Raw genomic sequence first — 16,704 nt, 5'->3', positions numbered from 1 at the left:
AACCAGACTTTAGAAATGTCAACTAATTTGCCCATGGCAATGGCTGATGGCGTTATGGGACTACAAATTTTTATATTTTTATAGAACATTTGCAATCACCCTGTGGTTTAAACGTGGCACACACCATTTCTACATGCCATATGACATTGTATCCAAAAGATCAAAATGAAGTACCACAGTGAAGAAAACATGTTTCTTTTTAGGCAAAATGCTTGACTGAACATTAGTTTACAAATGAACAGTATTGTTACACTTAAAACAAAGAAAATGCTATTTTTCAGCTGTTTTTCATGGCACTGTTCCAAAACAGCCATTGTTGAAAATGACATAGCCAAATAGGACTCTTCAGCTTTTCTTTCAGACATTCTGGCTTCCATGGATACCTACATCCCACATCTTGCTTCTGCTCAGCTCACTGCCTTATATCCCTTAGCATCTCACACTGCTTCTATTACGATTTTATATTATAAAACTCTCCTACTAAACTGGGAGAGTGGTGGGTGTCAAAATCCTATAACAATTCTGCCACTTGTCCCAGGAAGTTGGCCATGAGAGAGAGGGCTGGGGTATGATGATATAATGACAATTCTGCATGTAAGTAGCAATTACACTTGATTGTCATTTGCTCATTGTTTATAAATATGAGTAGACGCAATTAAGTAGGGATATGAATGGATAACTGGTTGAAATTACCAATAGTTATTTTGGCTGGGGAGGATTTGCATAATATTAATATGCCTATATTAGTCACTCTGTTGCATCATACCACCTCTGGTATTCTTATAAATATAAATTATAAGCAATATCAGCAAAATTGAGACTCACCCTAGAACTGTGTCCCCAACCCCAGGAGTGTAGTGATTCACTTTGAAACAGACAAGATTTCTTCTTTAAAAAACAAATATTGCAAAGACGATATCCAGAGGGGTTACAGTTACATACGTAAGGCAATGAGTACATTTATTTTTGAACAGTGTTACTCTTTCTCTCATTTTCCCCACTTTCCCTCCCCCACCCCTCCTCCTCCCCAAGTTGTATGGTTCATTTCCAAGATAGAGTCTAGTAAGCATCACTGTTAACTGGTTCACCCTTTGTCCCAACATTTCTGTGATTCCCTTTCCCTTCCCAAGTCAGATAAACTTATATGCAAGACAAAGAGTACAGATATCAAAAACACTGACATCAGGGAATAAACCAAAGCAGAAAAAGAAAGAAAAAAGAAATAACTGCCAACAGTTCAATAAAAACAAATTTGTTTACATTTCTTGGAGTATATATATATATATACACAATACAGTTCTATTCTTCCATCAGAAAGAATGGCATTGCCTCATTCATAAAGAAATGGAAAGAATTGGAAAATATTACATTAATTGAAGTAAGCCTGACACAAAGAAACACAGGCTGCATAGTTTCCCTCCGTCGTAATAACAAGAATATGTCTATAAATGTACAAGTTAATCAATTGGATATTAAAAGGTAAATAATTACATCTGGACATGATTAATTAAACAGAACTTTTAATGTTTGCACACTGAAAATAAAGGAGGATGTTCTTAGGAGAGGTTCAATAGGAGAGGTTCTTAGGAGAGGATCAATAGCTATGTATTCATGACCATATAAAATGTTTATAAAATAAAATAAAATGCTTATCAAAAAGTTATCTTCTAACTCTAAACCTGGACTATTTATCCTCAACTTTTTCTGCCATTAGTTCCCTAAATTTGTGGCTCATATATACTACCATTGTCATGCTTGGAGATCATAAAGGCCTAGCTTATATATTAGAGTCATTATTTACTCTGTGTGTGTTAACAAAAAAGTTATAATAATCCTCCAATCCCCAGGATGAAGGAGATACATAAAGCAGATATAGTAACCTACTCTGTAAGATTGTTGTTGGTAAGAAAGAATTAAGTATAAGATATATATTATGGGAGCTGTAAAATATGAATGCTCAGTAAACATTGTATTTTTAATTTTGACATATGAATAAAATACAGGAATAAATTAATTCTAATAGAAAAAATAGGCTGTTATAATAACTGAAAAGCTTTTGATAAGTACTTTTGAATTCACATATATGAATGTTACTTTAAACATACATTCTCTTCCATATATGTCTATAATAAACAAACATATTCTCCTTTACATGTTTTCACGATTAAGGAAAGCTTTAGATTTCAATTTTTTTTTTTGGTCAGTCATGGGGCTTGAACTCTGGACCTGAGCGCTATCCCTCAGCTCTTCAGCTCAAGGCAAGCTTTCTACCACTTAAGCCACAGTACCACTTCCAATTTTCTGGTGGTTTATTGGAGATAAGAGTCTTACAGACTTTCCTATCCGGGCTGGCTTTGAACCATGATCCTCAGATCTCAGCCTCCTGAGTAGCTAGTATTACAGGTGTGAGCCACTGGCGCCCGGCTAAGCTTTGGATTTCAAATCACAAAAAATATTGATAGTAATAATAGTTAAATATAGCATTTACATGTGAAAATATAAATACATGAAGGTCAAGATTAAGAGTTATATATTTATGAGATAATTTCTTTGTTGCTTTGTATGTCCCTCCCCCACGGTATAAACCCTGCTTTCATTGTATTTGATGTTGGTATAATTTAAACGGTATATAACCATTTAAATAGGGATACAGGTGGACCTATTGCAACAATGAGATGTACAAGTCGTTATGTCAAAAAACGAACTTTACAATTTTGACTGGGCAGGGTGGGGGGAGGGGGAGATGGGCAGGGATGGGAAGGGGAAACAAAGGAGGAAGCAACAATGCTTGATAAGAAATGTACTCATTTTCTTGCCCATGTAATTGTAACCCCTCTGTATGGTATTTTCACAATAAATTTTTTAAAAGATTAAGAGTTATTAAAAGAAGATGTTAAGCAAAATTTTCTCATTTCTTAAGTGTCCAGTGAGATCCATAAATGATTTTATGACCACCAAAATGTTCTCTATACAGTTGACCTTTACAAAGAGATTGAGTGACAAATGGTGTCATTGAAGATAAAACTTGGGTTGTTCCTTTCACAATTTTAATTTCTAATATCCCCTCTAATAAGTCTCATAACGTATCCATCAACATCTATTTGTTTGGCAGGCACTGTCACAGGTAACACTCCTTCTGAGGGTTTTCTTCATTATCTTGACTTTGACCACCATCGGATTTATTCTGGATCAAAGGTAAGAACTGAAGTTCTTTGGTTAATTTCCTATTTCATTCAATCTAAGAGAGTTCTACATAACAGTGAAAATTAGCATATTATGTATTAAATAAACATAGATTTGGAGCCATGCTATTATCCTTTTCACTACTGTAGACTAGGGAATATATCAGCTGTCTTAATGAATAATGTTTATGAATAAAGAAAAAGGCATTGGATCTATGAGGAAGATCTCACTTTAAATTTTGGAAATTTATTGCTTGGCATTTTATGTGTTAGCTGAAAATAAGCTTTATTCAAACTCACCAAGGCTTATTTAAGAAATAAGTTGGTAAAGAATTGATTTTCTTTAATGGGATGCAATTTTATTTTTGTTATGGTTTAATGACTTCAAATAGCCTCAGAAGGACATGTTTTTCAAATATGTTAAAATATTATGCATTTCCAAAAAATTTATCTTTACTAATTGTAGCCTAATTCTGCAATGTATTTAAAACTAATGTAGGTTACTATTTTGCGATTTCAGACCCAAGGCCGCCATTATGGAAACCCTCCGCTGTTTAGTGTTCCTCACATTGTACAGATATGGTCACCTAAAGCCTTTTGTTCCTTCTTTGTCATTTGTGTTTGAGGTAAGACATTTGCTTTTGGTCACTATAGAGTGGATTATACATCTGTTGCATAGTTCCCTCATGCAGTGATATTATCTATTTTATCTATTTAATATTTACTTAGTACTAGTTGGAAACTTTTACCTATTTAATTTACTTACCAGTATTTGTACCACTTTGAGCTAGTTAATACTGCAGAGCCACAGTTTTATTTACCCCAAATTTGGATTGGTATCAGTCTATTCACAGAATTGTTGAACAAATTATATTGCATAACATTCCTTAAGAAATTATGCTGCACAATATTTCTTCAGGAAGTAGATAATTGACAATATTTGGCAAGGATTGTGCCGTTTCAGATTTTGTTAAAGCTTCTAAAGTAAAAATTATGTTTAAAATGCTTTGACAAAAACTCACCAAAAGTACTAATTTTAAGTACATCAAATAATTGAGTCTAAAACACAACTAAAATATATCAAGTGATATGACCTTTGGGAATGAGTAAAACTTAACTTCCCAAATACATTCAATATTGAATATATATTTCAGATCTTAAGTAACTGTAAAAAGTCTTTATTATTATCATTTGTATTTTATAGGATGTTTTTAATTCATTTATATCATTCAAATTTGGTATGAAACACCTACCACTATGTCTAGAATGTAAAAATCAAATTCTATTCAAGCATAAAGCAATGTTAATATTCTCTAAGCATCAATGAAAGAACTAATATTGAAACATTTCACAATGATTTTAAGCTAAGGAACTTATCACAAAGCATTTTGATGATATCTGAAAAATGTTTAATACACATATCCTTGACTTTAGCATCCTACTCCTAAGAATTAAAACAGAAATGATTTCCTATAATTTATGACTTGGTATATAATCAATATTATTCCTTTTTTCATATACACATATATATTTCTGCACTGAATATTGCAGTTTTTATGTCACCAGAATGTCATGCTTTCCTTGCTAGCTGATCAAATAATAGATATTTATTTATTAACACAGAACTGAGGTAAATAGTGTGGAGAAGCAAAACAAAAACAAAAACAAAAAACAGAGGCACTTAAGAAGTCAACAAGTTGTCAGATTGGTTCAGTATTATTCCTTGTACCATTTGTAGTACCTTAACACAGAACTACATAATAGTCATTAAAAGGTGTCTACCTCAAAATTATGTTTCATTAACAAAATAAAATATTTACTTATAAAGTGTATTATATATAAAATAAAACATGACATAGATGCTGTGCAGAGCAGCTATGTAAAATTAATGTAAATATAAAATATTGGAGGAAAATATGTTGTTTATATATGTATAAATGTATTTTATTATAACTATATAATATATATAGGAATACAAATAAGAGCCTAACACATAATTTTCTGTGGAAAATAAACCTAAATTATATATTTAAAAGAAAGGAAGAGGAGGATAATCCATCATTAAGTGAAGGATTAAAGTTTCTAAACCCTAAAAATATATTTCACACTAAATAGTTTTTATGAGTCTAATAATGAAGCATAAAATTTTAGCATCATGATTTGTATACCATGTAATCTAATACATTTTGCATTTAAGTAGGCATTCAAGTTTACATACTGTGGAAATGCCTTGTGTCTTGAGATTACAACCAAAAAGTAAAAGGGGAAAGCATTGTACATATTTATTTGTACATATTTAATTGTACATATTTAATACAATTTAGAAATATCCAGACCTAAAGAAAACTAAAATGAAATAATGCAAGTTCTCAAGGAAGGACTATGATTTTATCAATGGGACTTCGAAGGGCATGACTTAACCACTTACTGACACCTATTCATTAAGATGAATACAATAACAGCAAAACACCACAACTGCTCATAATATTCTGCTGTTGGACACACTGAACTGCCCTCTACCATCCTCTCATTAAAAGAAACCTTAACACAACATATTTGACATATTTGTCTAAGAATATTCCCAAATGTTAAAACCATAGCTAAGTTACATTTTCGATTTGCTTCTGGAGCAGAAAGGTGAACTAGCACACATACCTAATATCACATTCATTACATGGAGGTATTTTCTTTCATGTCTATAATTAGAATGGGTTCTTTATGCACAGAGAACTTACTTGGTATAGATTCTTAATAATTTGGCCCTGGATTCTTCTTCTATAAATGGAAGAAATAGTAATAGTTCTATATGAATTTGAAGAATTAATGAGGTAACTCATTTAAGAAATTAAGCTTAATGACTACCATATAGTTAGTTCTTAATAAGTGTGTAAGATGCTATTATTATTGTGGTTGTTGCTGTTAGTGTTTTAGCATAAAATGATGAAAAGTAATGATATTAAAGAAAGCCATAGTTATAAATTCCTAGTATTGCACTTTATGAGATCTGACTATGTACTCTGCTTATTTAGTTATAAAATAGGTAAAGTAAGAGTTGACATGCTTCTATTGAGCTCCTTTCATGTTCTTATATCTCCTTTGCATTTTTCTATCTCATCATCATGCCAAATCCATCTTGTGTATTCATTACAAGAAAACTAAGGGCTATAAATAATGTTTGAATGAGAATAGCTGTGAAGGGAATAAGTTAGAATTAAAAATCACACTGTAATTATGAATCATTCACTAATATTTTCTCCTGTGCGTGGACAGCAATACTGAACTTCCTCAAAGGCTGCAGATGAGAAGTGAATATATAAAATAGCAGATGTGGATTGAAAAGTGTAAAGCTATAATAAAATGGCTTCCAATTTAATTACAAAAGCATTTCCTATGTTTGCAGTCATACTAAGAATTGAATCCCGAACCTTGTGCAGGCTAGGCATTTGTTATGATTTTAAACGACTTCTCTAGTCCTGAAAATGTGTTTTTGAAAAACATATCTAAATTATCCTTGGATAATTCAAAGAAGGGAGGAAATCATGGCAAAAGTTTTCATTGTGCTAATTTATTCTTTCCAGAATATATTTCTTCTCATCTTGGTATACACCTGACCAGTTCTTCAAAAGTAGATATTGCCGCATACTTTTCACTAGGCTTAGATGCTAATAGTAAGAACATCCAATGATGTTGTCATTTGGATGTCATTAATCATGTATTCATGCTTTGGAAGTTTAATTCTAATCCTGGCAATGTTGAGTATTTAATCCTAATAGGAATCTATTGTGACCATGTCCTTGAAAGAGACTAAAGTAATTTTTGTGGAACTCCTGCTTTAATTTTGTGAGAGGCTTTAATGCAGGAGTATTCCTGATCTTCTCCCCAATTCTCTGGCTTTCTGTGTGCTGTGTGATCTCTTCCTCTTATACACGCTCTTTCCATTGCACTGTCACTTGTTGGGAGGTCCTCAACAGAGCTGAGCTTGTACTGGCATTAAGCACTTGAAGCTCCAAAACTGTTAGCAAAATTAACCTTTATAAATAAGTTTACCCAAACCCAGACATTTCATTAGCAAAAGTATCTGATATATAAGTTTGTGGGAAGAAAACGATGACAGAAGGTGAGAACATAGGAAACACTATAGTTCCTAAATTCTAGTTACCATTGCTCATGACTCTATTGCTAATATATTGTTATTCAAATGAAGCCACGGAATTCCCAGTGGTTTATATGAATGAATTTTCTGTGTCCAGAGTTCAAGTGGATGGATGAGCAAAGCTTAGGCAAGTAGTTTATTATCAACATCTTTACTGATGAAGTAGCTTCTCTTCCCTACTTCTTTTAGCGTTCTGTGTTTAAAATGTCACCTCTGATAACCAATTCTTTGATAAAATAATTATACATTTTCAATTTGTTTTCTTTGTCTTTCTATTTCTTGGAATTTTTATAAAAATCCTTTCATCTATCATAGTTTTAATAAAACTTATTTTCCACATACAAAATAGCTACTTAAAGCATGGCCTCAGTACTCCATTCACTGCATTATGGTACGCTGACCCAGGGATGATCAGGCTTGTACAAGGACACAATGTTCTCTTTCCTGTCCTTTGAGGCTATCACTGTACTCAGTATCCATGAAGTATGTAACATCCTTTCCCTTATGAAATCAACGTTGTACATATTGGTAACATCAACTTGCAGTCCTATAACTTCTCTATGTATCTAGGGGGCCCATTGGCAGTTTTGTATTATATTGTTTTATTCTGTTAGGCAAACTCCAATCTCTATAGATATGCATGGAAGTATAAATACTACAAATATAAGATATAAGTACCAAATATTAAAATATAAATAAATATTAAAATATAAATACTAAAATAGTATTAATTTCTCTCTTTCTCTGTCTCTTGTCTTCTCTATATATTCCTCTCTCTGTGTCTCAGTCTTAAAGTACTTTTCATTTCTGTTACAAACCTGCTTTGAAGTAATCACTATTATGGGTTGAAAATATAAATTACAATTTGGATCTATCCTGTGATCTGCATGTGGAAATTTATTCCTGTTAGCTGTCACTCAGAATACTGAGTAAGAAAGGAAGAGTGTTTCTGTTGACAAATACAATACACTTCGTTCCAAATTCCCAGCTGCCCATGTAATCTGTGACATGCTCAGCTGGTGCCTTTGCGCATTTCCCTTTAGACTGAGCCAACACATACATTCACCACCACCTTACACATGTCTGCTAAAATCTGGTTTCTTCTACGAAATTTAAAAGAGGAATATCTTCATTCTTTCATTCATTTCTTTGATTCACTTATTTTCGTGTTTGCTTACTCACATGTGATTTGTTCTTCCTAAAGATGCACTTGTGAACTTGTGACTGATTTTATTGTCTTATATAAGCAGCTTTATAAGTGTTTAACCTGAGAAATACTAATAAAAAAAGAAAGCAACGTTCAAATGGAATAGCTTTTGTGTTAAGTGCCCAAATGATCCTTAGTGGAGTCTTAGGTGGCTCGAATTACAATTTTTTATAATTATGTGAATACAATATACACACCATAGAAACTAAAAATTGGAATTTTTATATTTTTCCACATTTATTTATTTATTTTTGATAGTAATGGAACTCAGGGCCTGGACATTGTCCCTTAGCTTTTTCACTCACGGATGTCACTCTACCATATGAGCCACAGCTCTACATACTTTTTTGATCCATCAATCTATTATCTATATTCAGTATGATATTCTTGCAGTGTCTAGGCAGTGTCTCTGCACTACAATTTCTGGTCAGTCATATCTTCAGGAGTAATGGTTAATTAGGCAGTGTTGGAAGCTCTTATGTTTGGTAAGTTAGGCACGTTGCAGAAAATTTAACATGGTATTTTTTTATTTAGGATTGGTGTCTGATGTAAATCCATTGTTAAATAAGGATATAAAATGAGAAAACGCTTTGCTGCATAGAGTTTGCTAATTCTGTGCATTTTTAATTGTTACATAAGTCAGATATCAAGTATATTTCTTTTGAAACTCTTCCCTCATTTTATCCCAGTTTTTCCCTTCCAACCCCCAGACCCCCAAGATTCATAGTTCACTTCCAATAGAGTGTCTAGATGAATTGGTGCACACTTTTTCACACAGTTTCTGTACTTCCTCTTCCCCTCCCCAAATCAAATAAACTTGTATACAAGAAAAAGGGTACAGAAATAAAAATAAAAAGTAAATAAACAGAAAAACAAACAAAAAACCCTGAAGCCATACAATATAAAACTTCTGTTTCCACTTCTTGGAGTTCATTTTGATAAGTATTGTTTTATATGATCATATGCACAAAGCCATTGAGCCCTTGTGGATCCTCTCCTAAGAATATCTTTCTTTGTTCTCACTGTGTGAATGTTTAGAGTCATCTTTAATTTATCATGTCCAAGTGGGTTTACTTATAAATTTATACATACAATTCTAATTATTACAAGTGAGGGAAACCATGCAACCTGTATTCTTTGCATCTGGCTTACTTTGCTTAATATAATCTTTCCCAACTCTTTCCAGTTCCTTATGAATGGGGCAATCTCATACTTCTGATGGAAGCATAGAATTCCATTGTTTTCATACTACCTGCTAGCCTAGGCAGGAAAGTCTGTATGAATCTTACCTACAATTAATTAATCACTAAAAACCATGAAGTAGAGTTGTGGCTCAGTATCCTGGGGCACAAAAGCCCACAGACAGCACCCAGGCCTTGAGTTGATGCCCCAGGATTGGCACATACACACACACACACACACACACACACACACACACACACACACACACACACACACACACACACACACAAACAGAAACACACACACAAAAGAAAAAAAAATGTAAGAGAGGACCAGTTTGCTTGCGTGTTTAGTGACAAGCAGAACTTATACAGTATTTAGTAAATGTTTGTTTCTCTAAAAGGTATTATTAGTGTGAAGCTCAGATATTATTAGCAATAATGTTCTTTTGGCACTTAACAATTCATCATGAATCTAGTTTAAAAATGACACACTATTTTTAAAATCTAACAGTTTCTCTGAATCAGGAGGCCAGATATTAAACTAAAAGTTTAGCTTGATACTCTGCTCTTGTTTCAGAGGCTTTATTTGAGATATTGGCCAGGCTGTGTGCACATCTGGAGGTACAACTAGGTAAAAATCTACTGCCTATCTCTTCTGACTTATTGACAGAATTCATTTTCTTATAGCTGAATGACTGAGGGCCCTGCTCTTGTTGGAGACCATCCCTCAGGGCATAGATGTGTCTTGTATCTAACCTGAAGGTTTCAGGAACATGGGTACTTCCTTCCTCAAAAGAACAAGGCCAAGGGTTTCTCCTATTCCGTCCTGTAATGGTTTCAGAGTAACTGCTTTGACTCTCAGGTCTTTGGTCCATTTGGAGTTGATTCTGGTGTAAGATGATATATAAGGATCTAGCTTTTGTTTTCTACAAGTAGTTAACCAATTTTGCAAGCACCATTTACTGAAGAGGCTGTCTTTCTTCCATTCTATTTTTTTAGCTCCCTTATCAAAAATTAGATGGCTATAGGTCTTTAGGTTCATTTCTGGGTTTTCAAGTCGATTCCATTGATCCTGGAGTCTGTTCTTGTGCCAGTACCAAGCTGTTTTGATTACTATGGCTTTATAGTAGAGTTTGAAATTTGGTATTGATATTCCTCTAGAACTGTTCTTTCTGTTAAGTCTCGTTTTTGGTTTGGGGTCTTTTATTGTTCCATATGAATTTTTGATTGCCTCTTCTATTTCCTTGAAGAATGAGGTTGGAATATTGATAGGTATTGCATTGAATATGTAGATAACCTTGGGAAGCATTGCCATTTTCATGATGTTGATCCTTCCAATCCAGGAGCATGGGAGTTTTTGCCACTTTCTAAGTTCTGTTTTGATTTCCTTTTTTAGTTTTTTAAAATTTTTATCATAGAGGTCTTTCACTTCTTTGGTTAAGTTAATTCCTAGGTACTTTAATTTTGTGGGGCTAGTATGAATGGAGTTGCTTTCCTGATTTCAGCCACACTTTTCTCATTGTTGGCATATAGAAAAGCCATTGATTTTGGAGGGTTAATTTTATATCCTGCTACTTTGCCAAACTTTTGAATCACCTTGAGTAATTTGGGAGTGGAGTCCATGGAATTCTTTAAATACAAGATCATGTCATCTGCAGAGAGGGAGAGTTTTACTTCTTCTTTCCATATTTGGATCCCTTTATGTTTGCATCTTGTCTTATTGCTGTAGCAAGGCATTCTAATACTAGATTGAAGAGCAGTGGAGAGAGTGGGCATCCTTGTCTCGTTCCTGAGTTTAGAGGAAATGGCTTTAGTTTTTCACCATTAAGTATAATACGGACCGTAGGTTTGTCATATACAGTCTGTATTTTATTGAGGAAGGTTCCATGGATTCCTAGTTTTTCCAGAACCTTCATCATAAAGGGATGTTGGATCTTGGCAAATGCTTTTTCTGCATCTATTGAGATAACCATGTGGTTCTTATCTTCGCTCTTGTTGACGAGATGAATTATGTTAATTGATTTGCGTATATTGAACCAGCTTTGCATCCCTGAAATGAATCCTGTTTGATCATGGTGTATGATTTTTTGGATAGATTGTTGAAGTCAATTGGCCAAAATTTTGTTGAGAAGTTTTGCATCAATGTTCATCAAAGATATGGGTCTATAGTTCTCTTTCTTTGATGAGTCCGTGCCTAGTTATGGGATGAGGGTTATTATAGCTTCATAGAATGAATTTGGTAGTGAACTTTCTCTTTCAATTTCATTGAAGAGTTGAAGGAGTATTGGTGTGAGCTCTGCTTTGAAGACCTTGTAAAATTCCGCTGTAAAACCATCTGGTCCTGGGCTTTTCTTTGATGGGAGGTCTCTTATTTCTGATTCTATTTCAATGCTTGATATGGGCCTGTTAAGATGGATTAACTCATCTTGGTTTAGTTTCGGCATGTAGATATTTGCTAGGAAAAGGTCCATTTCGGCCAAGTTCTCAAACTTATTAGCATAAAGGTTTGAGAAGTATTCCCTTATAATGTTCTGAATCTTGGTTGTTTCTGTGGTGATGTTTCAACCTTGGCACATGCCAAAATTTTCTTAATAGAGACCCAGAAACACAAGAAATCAAAGAAAGGTTGGACAAATGGGATAGCATGAAATTGCAGAGCTTCTGTATGGCAAAAGACATAGCTCCCAAGATCAATAGAAAGCCCACAGATTGGGAGAAGATCTTCACTAGCCACACAACAGACAAGGGTCTCATATCTAAAATATACCTGGAACTAAAAAAATTAAATCCCCCAAAAACAAATCTTCAAAGAAACAACTGACCAATAAATAAGTGGGCTAAAGATTTAAAGAGAAACTTTTCTGAAGAGGAAAGAAGGATGGCCAATAGACACATGAAGAAATGCTCAACCTCTCTAGCCATAAAAGAAATGTAAATCAAAATAACATTGAGATACCACCTCACCCCAGTTAGAATGGCTATAATCAAGAACGCTAATAACTGGAGGGGATGTGGACAGAAGGGAACTTTACTGCATTGTTGTTGGGAGTGTAAACTTGTTCAACCACTTTGGAAAGCAATATGGAGGTTCCTCAAAAGACTCCACATAGAACTCCCCTATGACCCAGCAATCCCACTTTTGGGCATTTACCCTAATGATCACAAATAAGACCATACTAAAGCTACCAGCACGACTATGTTTATTGCAGCATTATTTACCATAGCTAAGATATGGAACCAACCCAGATGCCCCTCAGTAGATGAATGGATCAAGAAAATGTGGTATATATAAACAATGGAATTCTATGTCTCCATCAGAAAGAATAACATTGCCCCATTTGTTAGGAAATGAAAAAACTTGGAAAAATTATATTAAGTGAAGTAAGCCAGGCCTAAAGAAACATAGATCCCATGGTTTCCCTTATTTGCAATATCTAGTATATGTCTGAGTCAAGCAGAAAAGGTCAGATAAGTTGATGTTAGGGGAATGATCCCCAAGATAAATATTCAAATGGTTTTTTTGTTTTATTTTCCTTTCATGCAATTGTTTCTATTATATTTATAAGATGATTTCTATGTTGCTTTTTATGTCCTTCCCCCACAGTATAACCCATACTTTCACTGTATTTGATGTTGAGAAAAAAAAATCGTTTAACTAGGGATACAGGTGAGGGACCTATTGCAACAATGAGATGTACAAGTCATTATGTCGAAAAACGAACTTAACAACTTTGATGGGGGGTGGGGGGAGGATCGAGTGGGGGGAGGATCGGGTGGGGGGAGGGGAGGAGCATGGGAAGGGATGGGAAGGGGAAATAAGAGGAGGCAACAATGCTTGTTAAGAGATGTACTCGTGGGGCTGGGAAGGTGGCTCAGTGGTAGAGCGCTTGCCTTGCATGCCTGAGGCCCTGGGTTCGATTCCTCAGCACCACATAAGCAAAATGAAAAAAAAAAAAAAAAGCCAGAAGTGGCGTTGTGGCTCAAGTGGTAGAGCGCTAGCCTTGAGCTGAAGAGCTGAGGGACAGCGCCCAGGCCCAGAGTTCAGGCCCCATGACTGGACCCCAAAAAAAAAGAGATGTACTCGTTATCTTGCACATGTAATTGTAACTCCTCTGTACGGCATTCTCACAATAAAAATAAAAATAAAATAAATTTAAAAAAAGAACAAGGCCAGGGCTGAGAACATGGCTTAGTGGTAGAGTGCTTGCCTAACATGAATGAAGACCTGGATTTGAATCCTCAGTACCACATAAATAGAAAAAGCCAGAATTGGTACTGTGGCTCAAGTGGTAGAGTGTTAGCTAGCCTTGAGCAAAAGAAACTCAGGGACAGTGCCCAGGCCCTGAGTTGAAGCCTCAGGATTGGCAAAAACAGAAACACAAAAACAAAAGGAAAAGGACAAGCATGCAGAGATCTTAACTCCTCTTTTAAAGACTTCTCCTGATTAAGTCAACATTCAGGATAATCTTTCATTTTACTAAATCAAAATAGACTATAACCATAATGCCATTAACAATGCCTCTTCACATTTACCTCATTCTTTTTGCTAGAAGCAATATTCAGGTCTCACACTCAATAGAAATTGGAGCATATAGATTGGCAGATCATTGATAGCAGGGTTATGGACTAGAGTGACCCTATTTTATATTAGTCACAGTTGAGGAGAGTAGGCAATAATTGGTAAAATTAATTGTGTGTATATATATATATATGTGTATGTACATATATATATACAAGTATGTATGCATACATGTATGCACACATATTAGGGAATATTAAGAAAAATAGATCAGGGTTATAGGAGACAAAATTAGATAATGCCAAATAAAAACAAAACAAAAACTATAGCCAGAGAAGGCTGATAGAATTTCAGTTAAGATCAAATAATAGGAAAAATCCACTTGGACTCCTGGAAAATAGGCAAAGAGAAGATTGAAAGCAAATATACTGAAGTATTGTATGCATACTTGGATCCAAAGCAGCACAGCTTAACTAGAATGAGCAAAAAGGAATGTGATAGCAATGTGGCCACAGCCATACTGGGGCTCTGTTCACAGGAATTTGGGTTTTGCTATAGAGAACCAAAAAGCCCCTAAGGAATTCAAGCAGGGGAAGTATTTGAACTGACAGCTTTTAAAATTATTTTGATGGGAAAGGGGAGGAAGTTGGAAGATAGATAAAAGTGGAGTGACAAGAGAGAAGACACAAGGATCATGTAGGGACATGGCAAGATGGGGAAGTGGTCAGAATGCGGGGTGGATTTTAACATAGAAGAGACAAGTTTTCCCATGGCTTACTTTGGTGTGTGAATTAAAAGAGCAGAGAATGATTGTGATACTGATGAATTCAAGGGTTTTGCTTAAACTGAGGAATAAACGACTGAACTGAGATGGGAAAGGAAGAGTCAATTTTACTTACGTTTATCTACTTCATAGTTATAGTTTTTTCCTGACAGGATATTTAATTTGTGTTCCATATAGAAATTAATTATTCAATGTTGAGAAAGTAAATGGTCACCAAACATGACAATATTTTAATAGTAGCAATGTATTATGATTTATGTGTTTTATAATTTTATTTTGTCATAAATGTAGTCTTATTTAGTGAACATACATGATTCTCTTTTCTTATCTTTAAGTAGTTGTACAGGGAGGTATCATTTAACAAAACAGTTTATGAATACAATGCATCTTGATTTGTGTCTCCCCATTCAACAATCTCATCTCCCTTTGGCCCATCCCTTTCCTTGAATTTCTTAATTTTGTGGTACAGTATACAATGAATTCCTGACTGCATTCTCCGCACTTCCCACCTTCATTTTATACCTCTCTCCCCTTGCCTCCCCCTGTAAGTACCCATTTTTTGGTGTTTATTTTATTGGGGTTTGACTTAGTCTTTTTTTAAATTGTACTATTTAAACATTCTATTGCATCTATTATAATTCATTCAATTCATTTGGAACTGCTTACATGCCACTCAGCACGTTTACTTATAGACTTGGAGAGATTTTCCCTACTACTAATGAGAAGAATGATGCAACCATCATATAAATTTGAGGTTTTCTTTTTGCAGCTATAGTTATATGTTTAGAGTTTTGTAATAAGTGTTGAAAAGAAATCTATGAATATATCAGTAAGGAACAGAGAGTTGTTATAACTTTAGAAAGAGCCTCCACCTTCTACTGACAGTGACAGGACAGGACCTGTGTGCGCTATCTTGTACCAGGGTCCCTATCTTGTGAGCTGTCATTTTTCTATTAGAATGATTTATGTAAACAAATCCAATTAACATAATTCAGGTGAGGAAAGCACAAAGCACTACATGTGGCTTCATATTCCTGCTTTGTTAATTATTTAAACTATGCCTTTTCTATTTACATAAATCTAAATGTATTTTATTGCCATAGAAACAAGACTACTGATGAGAAAAATGAAATGACTAAGCTATCTGCTATTATTAATTCAGAAAAAACTTAAAACTTTTCCTATAAAGTGCTGGATGTATCCAGCTATAATTCTTTGCAAAATCACCCATACCAATTTATATGAATCCTGAGAAATGTTACAAATACAGCCTATGCAAACAGATTCAGCTAACATATAACATGAAGATTAATTTCATGACTTTTTACTTTTTTAGTGAGTTTGCTTAGTTTTTGGATCTTAGGTGCATAGATGATGATTTGCTCTATTTTACACTTAAAATAGGTGCTCAAATTTATTCACAATGCATATTGAAAAATATCTCATGTTCACATAGAGCATGAATCTTCTCTTAAATGGAACAAGTATTGGTGAATTTACTTGTCCAATAGACATTTATACTTGAATATTAGCCATTTCACTTCAGAATATAGTCCCAAATGTATGAAGAGAGTTTTCACGACTTTTAACATAACAAATTATATTATAGGGGATATATTTTTAATTTTAGCAAAACAAATCAAGATCTAGAGCACATTATAAAATTCACAAAAAT

The 16,704-nt window shown here is 34.2% G+C and overlaps 1 protein-coding gene across 1 annotated transcript in view; it reads left to right on the top strand.

Moving 5' to 3' along the window:
- The window catches only part of Agmo (alkylglycerol monooxygenase), a 327,029-nt gene that overhangs the window by 188,029 nt on the left and 122,296 nt on the right, over positions 1-16,704 (top strand). The window contains exons 11-12 of the mRNA XM_042695829.1: positions 3,113-3,195; positions 3,703-3,808. Of these exons, the coding sequence (XP_042551763.1) occupies positions 3,113-3,195; positions 3,703-3,808 (189 nt within the window). The remainder of the gene's footprint in view (positions 1-3,112; positions 3,196-3,702; positions 3,809-16,704) is intronic.

This window comes from Dipodomys spectabilis, unplaced genomic scaffold (assembly GCF_019054845.1).
Source record: "Dipodomys spectabilis isolate Male_0828 unplaced genomic scaffold, ASM1905484v1 ptg000190l, whole genome shotgun sequence".
Lineage (NCBI taxonomy): Eukaryota > Metazoa > Chordata > Mammalia > Rodentia > Heteromyidae > Dipodomys > Dipodomys spectabilis.
The sequence above is the reverse complement of the archived record's forward strand: the minus strand, read 5'-3'. Positions and strand labels throughout refer to the sequence as shown.